At 38.2% G+C, this 19179-nt stretch overlaps 1 protein-coding gene across 2 annotated transcripts in view; it reads left to right on the top strand.

Moving 5' to 3' along the window:
* HIBCH (3-hydroxyisobutyryl-CoA hydrolase) overlaps positions 1–19179 on the top strand; it is a 92282-nt gene that overhangs the window by 50974 nt on the left and 22129 nt on the right. For both annotated transcript variants that reach the window (XM_081241912.1, XM_081241913.1), the window contains exons 7-11: positions 1885–1963; positions 11311–11456; positions 14000–14086; positions 18126–18184; positions 18886–18967. In XM_081241912.1, the coding sequence (XP_081098038.1) occupies positions 1885–1963; positions 11311–11456; positions 14000–14086; positions 18126–18184; positions 18886–18967 (453 nt within the window). The remainder of the gene's footprint in view (positions 1–1884; positions 1964–11310; positions 11457–13999; positions 14087–18125; positions 18185–18885; positions 18968–19179) is intronic.

Genomic DNA, 19179 nt, shown 5'->3' with positions numbered 1-19179 from the left:
GCCATATTATGTAGAGCCTTGCAGGCCATGGAATAGAGTTTGAAGTATGTGTGTATCTCACATAAATATCCACATCTGTTCAAATATGTATTAGAGATACATAGGGAAGAATCTGAAGGGTTACATACCAAATTAATAACTGTGTCTTTGAGGAGGGAGAGGGCCGACTGGGATTAGGGTTGTGGTTGACTTTATATATGTTTTATGAAGAGGGATATAGTCATGTGCTGTTTGTGGAATTCAGAGTTAATTAGAAGAGTCAGGGTGCAGTAACTAGAGGAGTAAGGTTAAGGCAGGGTCAGTCAGTAAGGCCTGGAGATCTACTTGCTGTGCGGACCCAGACAGGACCTAGTTCTTCTGAGCCCTAGGACTGAAAACATAGTCTGAAAACTGCGAGTTCAGGCCAACGCTCTAAGTTCTTAGCAAGACAGTCCTGAACACTAATAAGCTTTCAGCTACATTGTGTTAAACTAAAGCAGAGAATAGAATGTGAGGCAAGGGTTCTTAAAATAATATAAGAAATTATTAATAAAACCAGTAATGTTTTACTTTTATTAAAATTTATAAGATTTTATAATCTTGAAGTGGATAGTCTAATTTGGGTTAATGTTATCAGATGATTTTGTCATAATAGAATACTTATAACATGATATTGACTTGTACAAAGAGTATCAAACATTGTAGATTTAACTTATAAATGTTAACTCCAAAGGATGTAGCTAGTGCCTGAAGAATTTTATTGATTTCCATGCTTATTTATATGGTCTTTTAAAATTTAAGCTTAGCATACAGTACATAAAATTTATAAGAAATTGCATGTGTTTTTGAGTATTTTCTTAAGGTTTAAAAGTGTCAACAACTTTTAAATGGTTGAACTGAGTATGAAAACACTTGAAAGGCTTGAGGAAATTGTAATGAAAAATTAGAAGAGTCAAACAGAGATAAGGCCTTTTCTATTTAGCTTATACTTACTTACTCTTATTAGGTGACTGACATTGTTCCAAATATTTTACGTGTTTTAACTTGTTTAACTCTGTGATGTTAAAGATAGACTACACTAGTTAAAAAGGAATAAGAATGAGTAGAACTAAACAATCTAATAGAAGTTCTGAATAATGTGAAAAACATAACATAGGAAATGTATGTCACAATGTGAGCACTGACAAACTTGGATACTTTGTAATCACATGTATACCTCTTATTTTATTCAAATATATCTGTTGATTCAGAGATGACTGTTAAGTTTGTCATTTTCAGTGACATTCAACAAGTCAGAAATAGACTTCAGCCAAATCTTTTTATTTTGTAAAACTTGTGTTTAGTAATGGATTTTTAAGAGTTAAATAGTTACTAAGTGTTGTATCTGAGAAAAATGATGTTGCTAATTTTATTTGATGAACTATGTGAATAAATAAAATGTGTTAATATTCTATTTAAGGCTACTGAAATTTGCTAGAATAGCTTGGTTATGCTTTTTTGATGATTGGTTCCACTAAGAATACTCAGTGGTTCTGGGAAGAGTCAGTATTCTATAATGCTGCATCTAGTTTGAAATAAGAGGGAATTGGGGAAGAGGACATGAAGCATAACATAGGATACTAATTGAAAACATTTTAGCTAAAACAAATCTGTTCCAGATATCAGGGATACCCATGTACTTTTCACCCAGAAAGTTCTTCTGAAATTGTGTGGTTTAGGGTTTGCCTCCCGTCTATCTCCTGAAATTCCTTTAAAGAAATTCGTTATGAAGAATTATATATAATATATATTATGTATATCTTTGTATATGATATAATTTACTTGGTTTATAATGTTTGTGAATGTGAGGTTTTTTTTTTTTAACCCCCGCAGTATTTTTAAAACAATTTTTTGCCTTTTCCCTAGGGAGTTGGTCTCTCAGTTCATGGGCAATTCCGTGTGGCTACTGAAAAGTCCCTTTTTGCAATGCCAGAAACAGCAATAGGTAAAAAAAAAAAAAAAAAAAAAATTTTTTTCGTAATTACTTTTATAATTATCATCTTTTGATACATTTCAGATTACAGTTATTGAAGGAATTGATGGAATCTTGTATGAAAGAACTTTTAAAAAGAAATTATAATAGGAAGATACCTAAAAGTTTATATTAGCTCATACTTGTATCTGAAAACACAAAGGCAAACTGGAGACGCTAGCGCACTGTAGTCAATTTTATTTATTTATTCTTATTGAAGTATAGTTGATTTACAATGTTGTGTTAATTTCTGCTGTACATGTCTTTAATTTTAGATGAAAGATTATTAGAGGAAATATCTTGCATTCAGATCTATGCTCCATTTTGAGTTAACTTTTGTATGTGGTGAGAGGTATGGATCAAAGGTATAGATCAAAGTTTATTATTTTGCATAGGGAGATAAAATCATTCCCACATCGTTTTTTGGAAAAAGCTACTATTTCTCCACTCATTGCCTTTGCACCTTTGTATGTGCTGATCTTGGTGCCAACATCACACTGTCTTGATTACTGTTGCTTTATAGTAAGTCTTGATCAAGTAATGATAATCCTCTAATTTTGTTCTTTTTTTTTTCTTTCAAGTTGTTTTGGCTCTATAGATCCTTTGTATTTCTATGTGAATTTTGAAGTGATTTTGTAAGTTTCAACAAAAAGCCCTGTTAGAATTTTTATTTGGATTGTCTAGGATCTATCAATTTAGGGAGAATTGATATCTTAACAATGTTGAGTCTTCAGACCTGTGAGCAAGGTATATCTTTCCATTTATTTAGGTCTTCTTTAATTTCCCTAAGCCATGTTTTGTAGTTTTCAGTTTCTTATACATCTTTTGTCAGATATTTCCTTAAGTATTTCATATTATTCAATGATATTATAAATGATATTTTAAAAATCTAGTTCTGATGTTAGTTATCAATATATAGAAATATAATTGAGTTTTGTACTTTGTATCCTGCAAACTTGATAAACTCATTTATTAGTTCTAGTAGATTTTTTGTAGATTGAATTGGATTTTCTAAATAGATAATTATGTTGTTTACAAATAAAGTACATTTTACTTTTTTCTTTCCCATCTGGATACTTTTTATTTTTATTTTTTCTTGCCTTATTCCACTGGGTAGAACCTCCAGTACAATGTTGAACAGATACGTTGAGAGTGGGCCTTCTTGCCTTGTTCGGGATCTTAGGGGGAAAACATTCAGTCCTTCACCAATTAAGTACAATATTAGGTATAAGTTTTTCATAGGTGCCCCTTATCAGGATGAGGAACTTTCCTTATGTTCCTAGATTTCTGAGGGGTTTTATTAGGAATGGACTTTAGATTTTGTAATTTTTTTCAGCATGTGTTGAGATGATCATTGGTTTTTCTTTTTTAGTTTGTTAAGGGTGGATTACTTTGATTGGTTTTTAAACATTAAAGTAACCCTGCTTTGCTGGAATAAATCTCACTCTAGTATGATGTGTCCTACTTTTATTATGTTGTTGGGTTTGATACACAAAAATTTTATTTGGAATTTTTGCATCTATGTTCATGAGGGATATTGGTCTGTAGTTTTCTGGTAACATCATTTTGGTATCATTTTGCTTGCTTCATTTTGGTATCAGGGTAATGCTGGGTTCATTTCTGGAAAAGTTCAGGTAGAACTGATTCTTTTTTTTCTTTTTTCTTTTTTTTCATGTGTTTGGTAGAATTCACCAGCAAAGCCATCTAGGCCTAGAGTTTTCTTTGTGGGGAGGTTTTTAACTACAAATTCGAAGTCTTTAATAGATGTAGGCCATTCAAGTTATCTATTTTTTTTTTTCACAAACTTTAGTAATTTGGGTCTTTTAAGGAGTTTGTCCATTTATTAGCATAAAGTTCTTTTCCTTATTATCTTTTTAGTATCTGTAGAATATATAGTAATACCTGGCTCTCTCATCCTTTTTTTTTTTTTTTGGTCATACCATGCAGCATTTGGGATCTTAGTTCCCTGACCAGGGAATAAACCTGTGCCCCCTGCATTGGGAGTGTGGAGTTTTAACCACTGGACTGCCAGGGAAGTCCCTCTCTCATTCTTGATATTAGTAATTTGTCTTCTCTTTTTTTTTCTGATCACTCTAATTAGAGGTTTATTAATTTTATTGATCTCAAAAGAAGTTTTTTGGTTTTCTGTTTTATTGATTTCTGCTCTGATACTTATTACTTCCTTCTACTTACTTGAAGTTTTATCTCCTTACTCTAGTCTCCTAAGGTGAAACCTGAGGTCATTGATATGAGACCCAGGTATAGAATTCTATTCTGATGTTTAAATGTCAGTACTTTAAAGATTTTGCTACACCATCTTCTCATTTATGTTGTTTTCCATGAGAAATCTGCTCTTATCCTTATCTTCGTTCCTCTGTAAATAAGTGTCTTTTTTTTTTCTTTTTTACTTTCTCTGGCTGCTCTTAAGATCTTCTGCTGATCACTTGTTTTGGTGTGCCTTGATCCCTTGATTATGACGTACCTTTTTGTAGCTTTCTTCCTGTTTCTTATGATTGTGTTTATTGGGCTAGTTAGGTTTATAGTTTTTGTCAGATTTGGAAATTTTGACATTATTTCTTCAAATATTTTTCTGTCCCCACCACCATTTCCTTTTCAGGAACTCCATTTAAACTTTTGTTAAGCTCACTCATGTATTGTTGATTTTTTTTTAATTTCTTTTTTTAGTTTTAGATATTTGCTATTCATGTGTTTTCAAGTTCACTAATCCTTTCTTTTGCAAAGTCAAAACTGCCCTTAATCTCATTCAGGTATTTTTTAGCTTATACATTCATCTTAGTTTTCATCTATAGTAGTATCATTTGGGTCTTTTTAAAAAAAATATATTATTTGTTTTTTCTTTTTCAAAATTTATTTTTGGCTGTGCTTGGGTCTTTGTTGCTGCGCGTCGGCTTTCTCTAGTTGCTGAGAGTGGAGGCTACTCTTCATTGCGGTGCGTGGGCTTCTAATTGCAGTGGCTTCTCTTGTTGTGGAGCACGGGCTCTAGGCACACGGGCTTCAGTAGTTGTGGCATGTGGGCTCAGAATTTGTGGCTTGTGGGCTTTAGAGTGCAGGCTCAGTAGTTGTTGCTCACGGGCTTAGTTGCTCCGCGGCATGTGGATCTTCCCAGGCCAGGGCTCGAACTTGTGTCCCCTGCATTGGCAGGCAGATTCTTAACCACTGTGCCACCAGGGAAACCCCTCTTATTTGCTTTTATTTAACTTTTTGAACATATGGCATATGTTTATTATAACTGTGTTGATGTCCTTGTTTGCTAATTCTTATGTTTATGTCAGTTCTGGGTCAGTTTTTCTCGTTTTGTTTTATTTGTCTTTATAGATAATGTTACAACATTTCAAACTTTATTCAAACACACCAGTGGTGGCAAAGAGCACAAACAAGTGACAGGCACAATTGCTAACGCCAGGATCAAAGGCCAGGAAGGAGCTTGAGAGAGCCTGTCGGTCCCTGCCTTCCCCACAACTTGCTGTCACTTTTCTTTTTTTCTTTTCTTTTTTTTTTTTTTTTACTGGCGTATAGTTGCTTTACACTGCTGTGTCAATTTCTGCTGTACAGCAAAGTGAGTCTGCCATATGTATACATATGTCCCTTCTTGTTTGGATTTCCTGCCTATTTTGGTCACCACAGAGCACTGAGTAGAGTTCCCTGTGCTATACAGTAGGCTCTCATTAGTTATTTATTTTATACATAGTAGTGTATATGTGTCATTCCCAATCTCCCAATTCATCCCCCCAACCTTTCCCCCCTTGGTGTCCATATGTTTGTTCTCTACATCTGTGTCTCTATTTCTGCTTTGCAAGTAAGATCATCTATACCATTTTTCTAGATTCCACATATATGCGTTGATATAGGATATTTGTTTTTCTCTTTCTGACTTACTTTACTCCGTATGACAGTCTCTAGGTCTTTCCACGTCTCTGCAACAGTTCTGGATCAATTTTGATTAATTGTTGTATCATGTCATCATGGGTGGCAATTTCTTGCTGTTTTAGATTCCTGGTAATTTTTGACTGGATTCTAGACATTGTAAGCTTTACTTTGTTGAGTGCTGGATATTTTTGTATAGATGGTTCCCAGCTTATGGTGGTCTGACTTACAATTTTTTGATTTTACGATTTTACAGTGGTGCAAAAGCAATATACATGTAGTAGAAACTGTACTTTGAATTTTGAATTTTGACCTTTTCTTTGGCTGGCCATATCCAGTACCATACTCTCATGTGATGCTGGGCAGTGGCAGTGAGCCATAGCTCCTATGCAGCCACACAATCACAAGGGTAAATAACTGATACTTAGAACCTTTTTGTTTTTCACTTTTAGCATAACAGTCAATAAATTATATGAGATATTCAACACTTTATTATAAAATAGGCCTTGTGTTAGATGATCTTGCCCAACTTTAGGCTAATGTAAGTGTTCTGAGCACATTTAAGGTAGGCTAGGCTAAGCTATGATGTTTGGAAGTTAGGTGTATTAAATGCATTTTTGTCTTATGGTATTTTCAACTTATGATTTGTGATGGATTTATCAGGATGTAACCCCAATGTAAATTGAGGAAGACCTATATTCTTATAAATATTCTTGAGCTTGCTTCTGGGATGAGGTTATGTTACTTGGAAACAGTTTGTTCCTTTCAGGTCTTTTAGTTTTTTAAAAAATTTATTATTATTATTTTTTTTAGATGCAAGGTTGAAGCAGTGCTCAGGCTAGGGCTAATTATTTCCTACTACTGAAATGAGACCCTTCTTTGCATTCTACTCAGTGCCCCCACGAATCCTGAGTTCTCATAGTCTGATTGGTGGGAGCAGGCACTATTCTCAGCCCTATGTAGGTTCCCAGTACTGTTCTCGATAATCCTTTCCTGTGGTTCTTTCCATAACCTCAGGCAGTTGCTTCATACACATGTGCTGATCAGTACCAAGCTGAGGACTTAAGGGAGACACTCTGCAGATCTCTAGAGTTTTCTCTCTGTGCACTTCTCTCCTCTCTGGTACTCTGTTCTGGGAATTCTGTCTGCCTCAGTCTCCCTGGATTCTTAGCTTTATTCCCCTCAAATCAAGGGCTGTTCTGGGCCTGGACATTCTCTCAAGGCATTAAGCTGGAGCTTTTGTAGAGTTTACCTCACTTGTTTTCAGATATTCAGAAATCACTTACCTTTATTGCCTGACGGTCCAGTTTGTTGAAAACTGATATTTCGTATATTGCATTTGTTTTTCTATAGTTATTTCAAGTAGGAGAGTAAATTTAGTCCCTCTTACTCCATCTTATCCAAAGTGTAATTCTCCTGGATGGCTACTTCAGATTAGATGGTTAAGGAGGTTTTCCAAGGAGATGTCCTTTAAGCTGAGATTTGAATGACAAGAGGGAAGCAGTTATATTAATGTCTTAGAACAGAATGCTGTGGTGTTAAGAAGTTAGTCTAAAGCAAGAATAAGGCTTTACCTATTCAAGAAACCAAATAGAGTCAACTGTCTGAATCAAGGGCAGGAGTGTTATACTGTGCTCTTCAAGAGGTCCACAGGGACCCCTGGTGAAGAGTTTGGATTTAAACCTAAACATTATGGGAAACTGTGGGAGAGTTTAAAGCAGGGAGTGGCATGGTCTGGTTTACATTTTTTTTTTTTTTTTTTTTTTTTTTTGCGGTACGTGGGCCTCTCACTGTTGTGGCCTCTCCCATTGCGGAGCACAGGCTCCAGACGCGCAGGCCCAGCAGCCATGGCTCACGGGCCCAGCCGCTCTGTGGCATGTGGGATCTTCCCGGACCGAGGCACGAACCCGCATCCCCTGCATTGGCAGGCGGACTCTCAACCACTGCGCCACCAGGGAAGCCCTGGTTTACATTTTAATACCATCATTCTGGCTGCTTTAAGGATAATGGATTGTAGGGGGTGCAAGAGTAGAGAGGCTTATTAGGAGGTCATTATATTAATCTAGAGCTCTGCTGTCTGATACTGTAGCCACTAACCACAGATGGCTATTTAATACAAATTAAATTTAAATAAATTCAGTTCCTCAGTTGCAAAGTGTTTAATAGCCACATCTGGTTAGTGGCAGCATAGATTATAGAACATTTTCATCATCATAGAAAATTCTATTGGCTAGCACAGTTCTAGAGAGAGAGAATTTTAAGCTTGGAGTAATATGGAGCTATAGAGTTGGAATAGAGTGGATAGATTTAGAAAATGTTTTGGAGTTAACTTGCTTGCTGATATAATGAATCACGAATAACTCCTAGGTGTTTAGGTAGTGCTCCTAGATGGATGAGGCCAATTAGGGAAGGAACAGTATGGTTGGAGGGATGAGAATCAGTAGTTGTGTTTTTGCCATGTTATATCTGGGATGCTTATTATCTATGTGGTTAAATCTAGAATGCAGATTTGAGAGTTTGTATTCAAGGGAAAAAGGCATAACTAGATAGACAGATTTGGGACTGTATTGGTCTGCTAGGGCTGCCATAACAAAATACCAAGACTGGGTAGCTTAAACAACATTTATTTTTCCCAGTCCTGGAGGCTGGAAGTCCAACATCAAGGTATTGGCAGGTTTGGTTTCATCCAAGGCCCCTGTCCTTGGCTTGTAGACAGCTGCCTTCTCTCTGTCCTCACATGGCCTTTCCTCTGTGTGTGCCCTCAGTGTCTCTTCCTCTTACAAGGACACCAGTCCTATTAGATAAGGCCCCCACTCTTATAACCTCACTTAACCTTAATTACCTCTTTAGAGGTCCTTTTCTCCAAATTGTCACATTGTGGGGTTAGGACTTCAGCTTAAGAATCTGGGGACACCATATGGGACACAGTTCCATCCCTAACAGGGACTGATCCGCATATAGGTATTATCTAAAGCTATAAGAGCTAAGGAAATGCGTGTGTGGGGTATCGGAGAGCCTCAGATGAGGCCTAGGCACAGCAGTGGGCACAGGTCCAGCAAGGGAGGTGGAGCCAGTAAGGGGAACTGGAAAGAAGCAGCCATTGAGGCAAAGGGCAAAGAGGGAGAATGTGGTGCCCTGGAACAGACAGAAGTGTTTTCACTTGGGCAGAGTGCTCCTGAGGTTCAGCGGCAAGTAGGAATGAATATTGAGGAACAGAGAGACGACCAGAGTGGCTGGAGTATAGTGAGTGAGTAGTAAGAGATGTAATTGAAAAAGTGGTCAGAGGCCTTGAAGACTGATAAAGTTATTATTTTTTGTTTGTTTGTTTGTTTGTTTATTTTTATTTTTGGCTGCCTTAGGTCTTTGTTGCTGCGCGTGGGCTTTCTCTAGTTGCGGCGAGCGAGGGCTACTCTTCGTTGCGGTTTGCGGGCTTCTCATTGGGTGGCTTCTCTTGTTGCAGAGCACGGGCTTTAGGTGCGTGGCTTCTGTAGTTGTGGCACTCGGGCTCAGTAGTTGTGGCTCGCAGGCTCTAGAGCACAGGCTCTGTAGTTGTGGCGCACGGGCTTAGTTGCTCCGCGGCATGTGGGATCATCCCGGACCAGGGCTTGAACCCGTGTCCCCTGTACTGGCAGGTGGATTCTTAACCACTGTACCACCAGGGAAGCCCCAAGGTGTTAGTTTTAATCTAAGAAAAATAGGCAGTCATGGAAGAGTTTTAAGCAGTAGAATGCAAGACTCTTATCAAGATTTGTGTTATTAAAATAATTTGAAGAAAAAGAATTCAATCAAACATAGAAAAGAACATAGAAAAAAGATTTGTGTTATTAAAAAGTTCACTCTGTTGTGTAGAGAGCTGTTTAGAGGAGGAAGCAAGAGAACATAGTCATTGATGGAGGGTTAAGGGGTGGTCAGAAGAAGGTTTGAGTTGGGACGGCTATATCCTTTATTGGGGTGAGTGATACTGGAAGGGAGATGATTGTGGGGGGTGTGGTTATGAATTCAACTTTTGACCTATCTTGTTTGAGATGCTAAAGGTATTTCTGTTTACAGTAGCATGGCACTGATTCTTTCAAGTCTAGGAACTTTTTTTAAAATAAATTTATTTATTTTATTTATTTTTGGCTGCTTTGTTTCTTCATTGCTGTGCGCGGCTTTCTCTAGTTGTGGCGAGCAGGGGCTACTCTTCGTTGCAGTGCGCGGGCTTCCCATTGTGGTGGCTTCTATTGTTGCGGAACACAGGCTCTAGGCACACAGGCTTCAGTAGTTGTGGCACGCGGGCTCTAGAGCGCAGGCTCAGTAGTTATGGCGCACAGGCTTAGTTGCTCCGCGGCATGTGGGATCTTCCTGGGCCAGGGCTTGAACCCGCGTCCCCTGCATTGACAGGTGGATTCTTAACCACTGTGCCACCAGGGAAGCCCTAGGAACTTTTTTTTTTTTTTTTTTTTTGTGGTACGTGGGCCTCTCACTGCTGTGGCCTCTCCCGTTGCGGAGCACAGGCTCCGGACGCGCAGGCTCAGCGGCCATGGCTCACAGGCCCAGCCGCTCCACGGCATGTGGGATCTTCCTGGACCGGGGCACTAACCTGCGTCCCCTGCATCGGCAGGCGGACTCTCAACCACTGCGCCACGAGGGAAGCCCCCTAGGAACTTTTTAACACGTAGAACTGGGAAGAATTTGAATGCTTGTATTTTTATCTGAATTAATTGAAGCAATTTTCAAATAGATAGGTGGATTATAAACCTAGAGGGTCACAATTGTTTAAGGAGCTCTTAAACACCAAAAAGTAGTGTACTGGCAAGTATTTGCATATATGCTATTTTTAGTTGTTGCCAGTAGAGAGAATAAGGGAATTTAAAAACTACTCATGGTTAAGAAAAGAGTAAGTGCAAGTGATTTAATTAGGTATAAACTTGTTCATTTAGTAGGACTAATGGTTATCACATCACTTTAAGTATCTTGAATATTAGATAATTGACTGTTTGGACATTGATTAAATGGTAATAATAATTTATCACCTAATACCCTTAGATTACATATATTTTTTCCTGTGCTTATCATTTGGAAAGAAAATATTTTTTCATTCTTTACCTACATTGAAGACTCTTAAAAAGTAGTAGTAGAGATGAGAAATTTAAGTAATATTTATCAAGTAGTTATATCCAGAACATTGTGCCATCAAATCCTTTATTGACTTCTATAGAAATGAAACATGAAAAATTTGAAAAGTACCCCTTAATTAAGTTAGCACAATTTATAGCAAGTCTTTTGTGACATTGATTGCATTGTATATAGTACGTTGTAGTAGTGTGGTATAGTAATAATATTTTTACTGTAGATTCAGACTCCAGAGAAAAATGGCTCTTTGATCTCAAGTAAAGAGAGCTGAATTTATCTTTTTCCTTTGGATCATTGTCTCTTTTTGTTTTTAATTACAGGGTTATTCCCTGATGTGGGTGGAGGTTATTTCTTGCCACGACTTCAAGGAAAACTTGGGTGCTTCCTTGCATTAACAGGATTCAGGCTGAAAGGAAGAGATGTGTATGCAGCAGGAATTGCTACACACTTTGTAGATTCTGAAAAGGTAATTACTTGGATGATTGCATTTTGTGTTGTTTGAAATAGCTCATGGGGAGGCAGTATGAGTGGTTGAGATTACAGGCTTTGGCCTATATGGGTGTGAACCCTACATGTACCCTTAAAGCTGTGTGACCCTGGGGAAGGTGCTTAAGCTCTCCAATCCTCATTTCCTCATATGCAAAATGGAAATAATTATATCTGGATCTAGGGCTGTTTTGTCTGGTACCTTCAGTGAATATTTTTTAATGAATAATTATAGTCTGTGTAAAAAAAAAAGTAATATTTTAAAAAAGTCTAATATATAAAAATCTGAATTTATGTATAAAAAGATAGGCTTTTATAAAGATGTTTTTGAAAGATTCTTTTGTTTGTTAGTTTCCCTAATGCATTTAAAAGTTTGTAAAATATGGTCTTAAAAACTCTTCTGAAGGGTATCTGTTGTGAGGGACACATATTACTTACCTTGGCCTTAAAACATTTTTCTTAAACAGCACGGTCAGTTTTCTTAGCCCAGGATAGCACAGTGGCAAAGGATGTGCAGATGGACAGCCTGGTTTTAAATCTTAGCTTGAATTTATTCTCTTTAGCCCCAGTTTTCCCATGTCCACAGTGAGGACGGCAGTTTTATCATAGCAGTTGAAAGTCATTGTGTTAAATGTAACAGAAGGCCCAGTTCAAGGTGGTTTTGCCTCAGAACTCCCAGCAAGAGATTTGGGATTTTTCTGCTTCAGCTGGCTTAGCTCAGTCTTATTGGACTGGCTTGTGCCTGAACCACATGAGTGGGTGGAATACACTGGCTAATCTATCCTAGCTAATGTGCTCCATCCCTGGAACTGTGGGGTAAAGTCAGTTTCCCAAGAAACCCATGGATTTCTGATCTTGAGGGAGGGGTGTTATGGGATAGGGGAAGGAATGCTTTTAAAATGTATGAAGTATACAAAGTTGAAAGTTGTCCCCTTACACTGTTACGAGGGCCTTCCATCACATTTGCCTGAATTTTCAGATCTTTCTCTTTTTTAGATCTTTATGGGCACCCTTGGTCACATTGAGTAGGTGGCTGTCTCATTCTTCCCTTGAGCTGTAACAGGAAGCAAACACGGGTACTCCATTATTTGCTCTGGAGGGACACCCTTGATTATAGTGGAATTTGGTTAAGGATGGGGGAGAGAGCTGATCCACAGCCCTTTCCTCTCTTAGTCAGATTGCCCAGTAATACATGCAGTGCGTAGCCTACCATTTACAGGGCCTGTAGTGGATAACAGAAATGAATAATACACATTGGGAATGGGGCTAGAGGTGGGTACAAAAGATTAAAAACCATCTGTATCATCTGACAGAGTAAAGTATGGTAAGTGTACAAACAGAATACAAAGAAAGGATTCAACGGATTGAATCCATTGAAGGAAGAGCTTACTCATAAGAAAGGACTGGAAGTTTTCTCATAGAGGTTGCAGTTCAGCTGGGCCTTGAGATAAGTGTTGTCAGAAGTTTTTCTGGATAGAGGAGACTTTAATGAGCAAGCCCCATAGGAGTAGGAAAGCATTAGCTGTGTTTTAGAAACAGTAAAAAGTCCATTTGGCTGAGTGTAGGAGAGGTATATGAGGGATATGGGGGAAAGCTGTTGGAGGACAGAGGGAACGAAAAGTACCCACTGAACTGAGAAGGTATCTTGAGACCAAAAAATGAGGCAGGCGGCTCCATATAATCAGTGGATCAATTTGTTAGAGGGGAACTTATGCTCGGGGTGGCATTGGGCGGACGGTGATCTGGCAGCATTCGCAACTGCACTCTGCACTGCTGAGGGGCCACTGGGATAGTTTTATAGTTGACCTTCGGGTATGGGGATGTGTGCTTGGAAACGGGACATGCATTCCTAAATTGGGATTTATGAATGGGTAACTTGTCTCTTGGGCACTGGGAATACATACATCAGTGAGAGTCTTCATCATTGTTTGGGGACTAACAGAGCATGGAGGCCACTTGGTCCTAATCATTATTAGCCGATGTCTATTAACTATTGATACAAAGCCCTTGATGACAGAGAAGTGATTTACCACACAGTACAGTCCTGGGTAGGGTCAGTGGAAGGACAGGAGGAACTGTATGGGCCCAAGATGGTGTCAGTTATGTTAATAGCCATACAAGAGTTAAGTGTGGCTATGTTATAGACCTGTGCATTGACTATAGTAGCCATTAGTCACATGTGGCAATTTTCGTTAAAATTAATTAAAATAAAATTTATAATTGGGATCTTTAGTTGCAACACTACGTTTCAAGTGCTCAGTAGCTAGAGGGAAACAAAGATGAATGTCTCTATTTCTCCTCTTCAGTTTCTTTCGTCTTAATCCATTCCTTTCAAGGCAGCATTTACTTTGTGGGAATGTGTGTGCCTTCAACTTCAGTGAAAATTGCCTTCATTGACTCAGCTGAAGGGAGAGCATCATAATTTTAAGAGAAGGATTTTTAAAAAGAATATAAGATTTCTAAAGAAAAAAATTCTGTGTTGCTGTGGTGTTTTAAATGTTTTCCTTTTTCCCCCCGCTGTAGTTGGGCATGTTAGAAGAAGATTTGTTAGCCCTGAAATCTCCTTCAAAAGAAAATATCACAGACGTCTTAGAAACTTACCATGCAAAGGTAATCTTGTCAGTATTCTAACCACAGATTTTAATTCATGGGGAAAGGGAAGTGACTGAAAAATAAGCAGTTGGTGAATATTATAGTTTGTGGATATAAATAAATGTACTGGGATTTATTTACTTTAAAGCTTGTTGGGAGTATCAGTGCTTCACAGTCATTAGGATGGCCATCTGAGAAGATGACTTCTTTACATGCAACTGCACAGCTTGTTTTCTCATTGCTGGTGAATTTCAGTGCATAGCCTTGTGATTGGCCCTTGCAAGGGCTTTTTACAACACACTGTGACATTTGTGTAATGGAAGTTCAGTGTTGATGCTATTTGTGGAGCTGCTAAAGTGAAACTCTGGTCTATATCGAAATATAATAATAACATACATTGCAGTGTTTTCTTTTAATTCCTTTTGTTGTCTAACTTCAATTCTCTTTTAAGAGCCAAGAATCTATAAAAATGCTACATGACTTCTAGTTAAACATGATAGATGCCATATATGCTCCCTCCTGAAACCCCACTAAAATTGTAGTAAAGGAATAAGAAAGGCAGGAATCCACAAAGAGAAATAGAACAGAAAAGGAGACAGTGGCAGGCATGAGATGTCAGGATTTTGGAAGCTTGAAAGTGGAATGATGAGGGCCACTACTTTAGACCTGAGAACACTGAACTCAGTGGGGGAAGCCAATAAGAAGTAAGCCCGTTCTTTCTGTAGACTCTTTGTAGGGTACCAGCTCCCTCTGACAGGCCTCGCTGGCTAAGGGCAGGGATAGGTGAGGTGCTCTACTGAAAAGAGGCAGAACATATTAAATGGGAAGAATTCTGGCCTCTTTTCCTAGTTGGTTTCCAGAACTCTTACGTACCATCTATCTAAGTTTGGGCAGCCATAACAAAAATACTGTAGACTTGGTGGCTTAAACAACAGAAATTTCTCACGGTTCTGGAGGCTGGAAGGTCCAAGATCAAGGTGCCAGCCTATTAGGTTCCTGGTGAGGGACCTCTTCCTGTTTTGCAAATGGATGCCTTCCTGCTGTATCCTCACACAGCAGAGAGAGAAAGTGAGCTCTCTCAGTTCTCTGCTTATAAGGGTGCTAATCCCATCCTAAGGGCTCCATCCTTTTGACTTAATTACCTCCCAAAGGCCTCACCCTCAGATACTATCACATTGGGATTAAGATTTCAACATGAATTTTGTGGGGACACAAACATTTAGTCAGTAGCACCATCCCACTCCCAAGCAGTTCATTAGAAGCAAAAGAAAACCTGTAGCTATTGACATTCGAGCACCCCTCTAATGAAAAAAACATCCAGGCCTGATCACCTCATAATGCATCAGACAATTGACAGTCCCCAAACTGCAACTGACATTACACACAAAGCTTCCTAATTTTAGTGCTTCACGTAGAATAACAAGAATTGCCAGGCATTAAAAACCGGAGATTGGCTAAAATAAAAAATGTACTTGAAGGAAGTAGGCAATGCAAGAAGAAGAAGGAACCCTAACAATTATAGGTTTGGTTTTTTTTTTTATCTTCATATAAGAGGAAAATATTTCATCTGTGAAATAAGAACAGATGTTATGAAGAGAAATAGTTAAAGAATAAAAAGAAATTTAAAATGTGACAGTGAAATGGGGGAAAACCTCACAACAGATTAGATTAAAATTGATGGATGAGGAAGACTCTAAGAGGATAATAAGGTGGAAAATGGAGAGAAAAGAAAATTAGGTATTATTCCAGGAGGTCCAAACCTGTTAGGAATTTGTAACAAAGGAGAGGAAATATTTAGAGAAATGGTACCCCACCCCCGCCCCAAATTACCCAGAACTGAAGAACATGAGTACAGATTCGTGGGCCCTGAATCGTTAGTGTATGAATATGAATACAGAGCCTGTGAGCGTTTCATCATATTTTGTCAAAGCATCTGACAGTCTCTTACGTTGTCAAATTGGGTAAACGTGGGATGGATTCTAGCGTGTGGGGGGTTGAATCGCCTTCCCAAGGAGTTCTGTTAAATGTTTGGGTATTAGGCTGTAAGTGAAGCCGTCTTGGCCTTCTCTTAGTCAGTGTTTTCCTCAGTGATTTGGATGAGAATGTTGATGGTGTTTTGATCAAACTGATTTGAAACTAAGAAACTAAGTTAAATTAGGTAAACATGTTTGTGAAAAAAAAAACCACTTCAAGTTCAGAGTGATCTGTTTAATAGTAAAAATGTGAAATTTGATAGATGTGTGGGGAAACCCTCCATGTGTTTTCCTTTCCTTCTCACTACTACCACATTCACAACACTCCTGACTCCAGACGTGTTGGTTTTCCACACATCAGGCAATTCTCCACGACACAAGCTGGGTGTCTTATGATTCCTTTCAATGCTGACACTGTCTACCTGAGGTTCACATCAGATCCCACAACTTAACGGGCCCAGTCCCACAAGATGGACCCTACTTTACACACCAGTCACAAATCCCAGGTTGTCACCTGTACTTCTCACTGACTGGCAATAAATTGGGGTTCTCATGACCCCCTCCTTGGGTTTGATAATATGCTAGAATGACTCACAGATCTCAGGGAAACACTTAACATTTGTTGGTTTATTATGAAGGATATGAATGCACAGCTTGATGAAGAGATACATAGGGTGAGGTCCAGAGGGGCCTCAAACCCAGGAGCTTCTGTACCCATGAAGTTGGGGTGAACCACTCACTCTCCCTGCATGTTTATCAACCTAGAAACTCTCCAAACCCCATCCTCTGGAGTTTTTATGACAGCTTCATTATATAGGCATGATTGATTAAATCATTGACATTGGTGATCGAACCCAATCTCCAGCCCTTTTCCCTTCACTGGAGGTGGAGACGGGGGAGGTGTGGGATTAGATAGTGGAGTATGGTACTGCAACTTCCCTTGGTTGGTTGCCCTGGCAACCAGCCCCCATCCTTAGGGCTTTCCTATAGTTACCTCAGTAACATAAACGAAGGTGTGATTGAAAGGGGCTTGTTGTGAATAACAAAAGACAACCATTTCACCTTTATTTCAGGAACCGAAGACAAAAGACTAAATATTATAACAAAAGGTGATCTACTTAGGGATTTTCATGGGTTTTTGGGAGCTGTGAGCCTGGAACAAAAGGCCAAATATATGGACGAAGACCAAATACATATTTTTTATTTTAAATCACAGTATCACAGTAGAGATAATTGTATTTCAGTCCAAGGTACCAAATTCATAAGTACAGGATGGGAGAAATGTAGCCTACAATGGCACCATTTTTTAAAAAAAGTTTTAACTGCCCAGTGTAAATCACAGCATAATAGGACTGCCCCAAAACTAACCTAGAGTTAGTCCTGTTATTTAAAGCATTGTATCCAAAACAAGGGTATGCGGAACCTTGTTGTACTTTGCTATGATTCAGCCACATCTGCAGCTAAGGTACATGTACCATACTTTAAGAATGACCTTGATAAACTGGAATTTGTACATAAGAAGGACCTGGATTGTGAGGGGACTCAAAACTGCACTGTGTGAGAAAAGATTAACTCAAGGGGGATTAACTAGAACTATAAACACTAGAGGGCTGATTTTTGGTTCAAAAAAAAATTTTTTTTTAATCCTAATTATAGTTGTTCAAGCACTTATGAGTTCTTTTCTGAGGTAGTGTTTTTTTTCCCCTGGAGGTCAGTGCTGCGGGGATATTGGGGATGTGGTAGGGATTTCTATATCAGACAGAAATTGGGGCAGGATGACTTCTCAGGTCCCTTGAAATCCTTAAATTCATTGACACACTTTAATGATAACATAATCATATATAATGGCATACAAATAAAAATACAAGAACATTTTTTGCTGTTGATAGTTTTAAGAGCTAGTCTTGAGTAATACATAGTGTCTGAATTTTGAACATATGGTAGTAGTTATTTATGAGACTGGATGTAATTTGAGTGAAAGTTGCAATCTGCCACAAAATATATCATTAAATATGGTGAAAATTTTAAGAATTTTTAAGATTTGAGTTGCTTCAAATTAATTAAAGATTTTTATTTTCAAACAGTCCAAGATTGATCAAGACAAGTCTTTTATACTTGAGGAACACATGGACAAAATAAACAGGTACTTAAAGAGAGGTGTCAATTATATCTGTTCCTTTGGAAAGACTATATTAAAATTAATTTACTAACTGTAATTGTGCTGTGTTTGATAATGCACCAAATTCTGAGATCAATGTTTTTTTTAGTTACCTTTGAAAGTAGCTTCCTGCCCACTCCTTCAGGGGGAAATAAACTCATTATATTTAAGTTATCTATCATATTGGTTCATTTTAGTGCAAAACATTTCTTTAATGGGGAAGAGAGTCTAGAAAATAACAATTGAATTAACTTATCTTTTATCATTGTAAAGTCATCTTCTCTGAAGGTCTTATCAAGCTGATCAGCAAAACGTTTTGTGCAATGATTTGAGAGACGACTGACAGACTGACTTAAACACAAGAGGAGGAAAACTGTTGGAAAATAAGGCAACTATCATTACGTTTTAGAAGTATCAGTTTTTGACAGTTAAGACATCATTTACTTATGTATGATAGATGCAAGAAAGCAGAAGAGAAAATGTAGGCTTTATTTCCCATTAATGAAGGTAGACTGCAAATACCCAGAGAAACAATGTTCTATTTCATCATCCTGTAATATAGGTTGGAAATTTTTTCATTATTGAAATAGGGTTTAGGGGAAGCCTGTGTTTAGACTCATTGCTATCATGGAAAGAAGAAATCGCTTACACATTGTTGAAATCTTATGTTTCCCTTTTTTTCATAGTTGGTTCTCAGCCAATACTGTGGAACAGATTATTGAAAATTTACAGCAAGATGGTTCATCTTTTGCCCTAGAGCAGTTGAAGGTAATGTATAGATTGTTTCCGCCATGAGAGTGGTGAATTCTCGTGGTAGGGAAGCCTCTGAGGGGTGTCAGAGCTCCGTGATGGTGACATAGCCCACTGCACAGTTTTTTTTCTGAACTCAGTTGAGCTCCAGAAAGTAGTTCCACAAAACCTTTACCTAAACCCAAATGCCTTGTCTACCTGCTGGATATTGATAACAAAGCTAACCTGTT

Source organism: Mesoplodon bidens (assembly GCF_964165515.1).
Source record: "Mesoplodon bidens genome assembly, chromosome: 8".
NCBI lineage: Eukaryota > Metazoa > Chordata > Mammalia > Artiodactyla > Ziphiidae > Mesoplodon > Mesoplodon bidens.
Note: the sequence above shows the minus strand (reverse complement) of the source record. Positions and strands in the feature narration are given on the sequence as shown.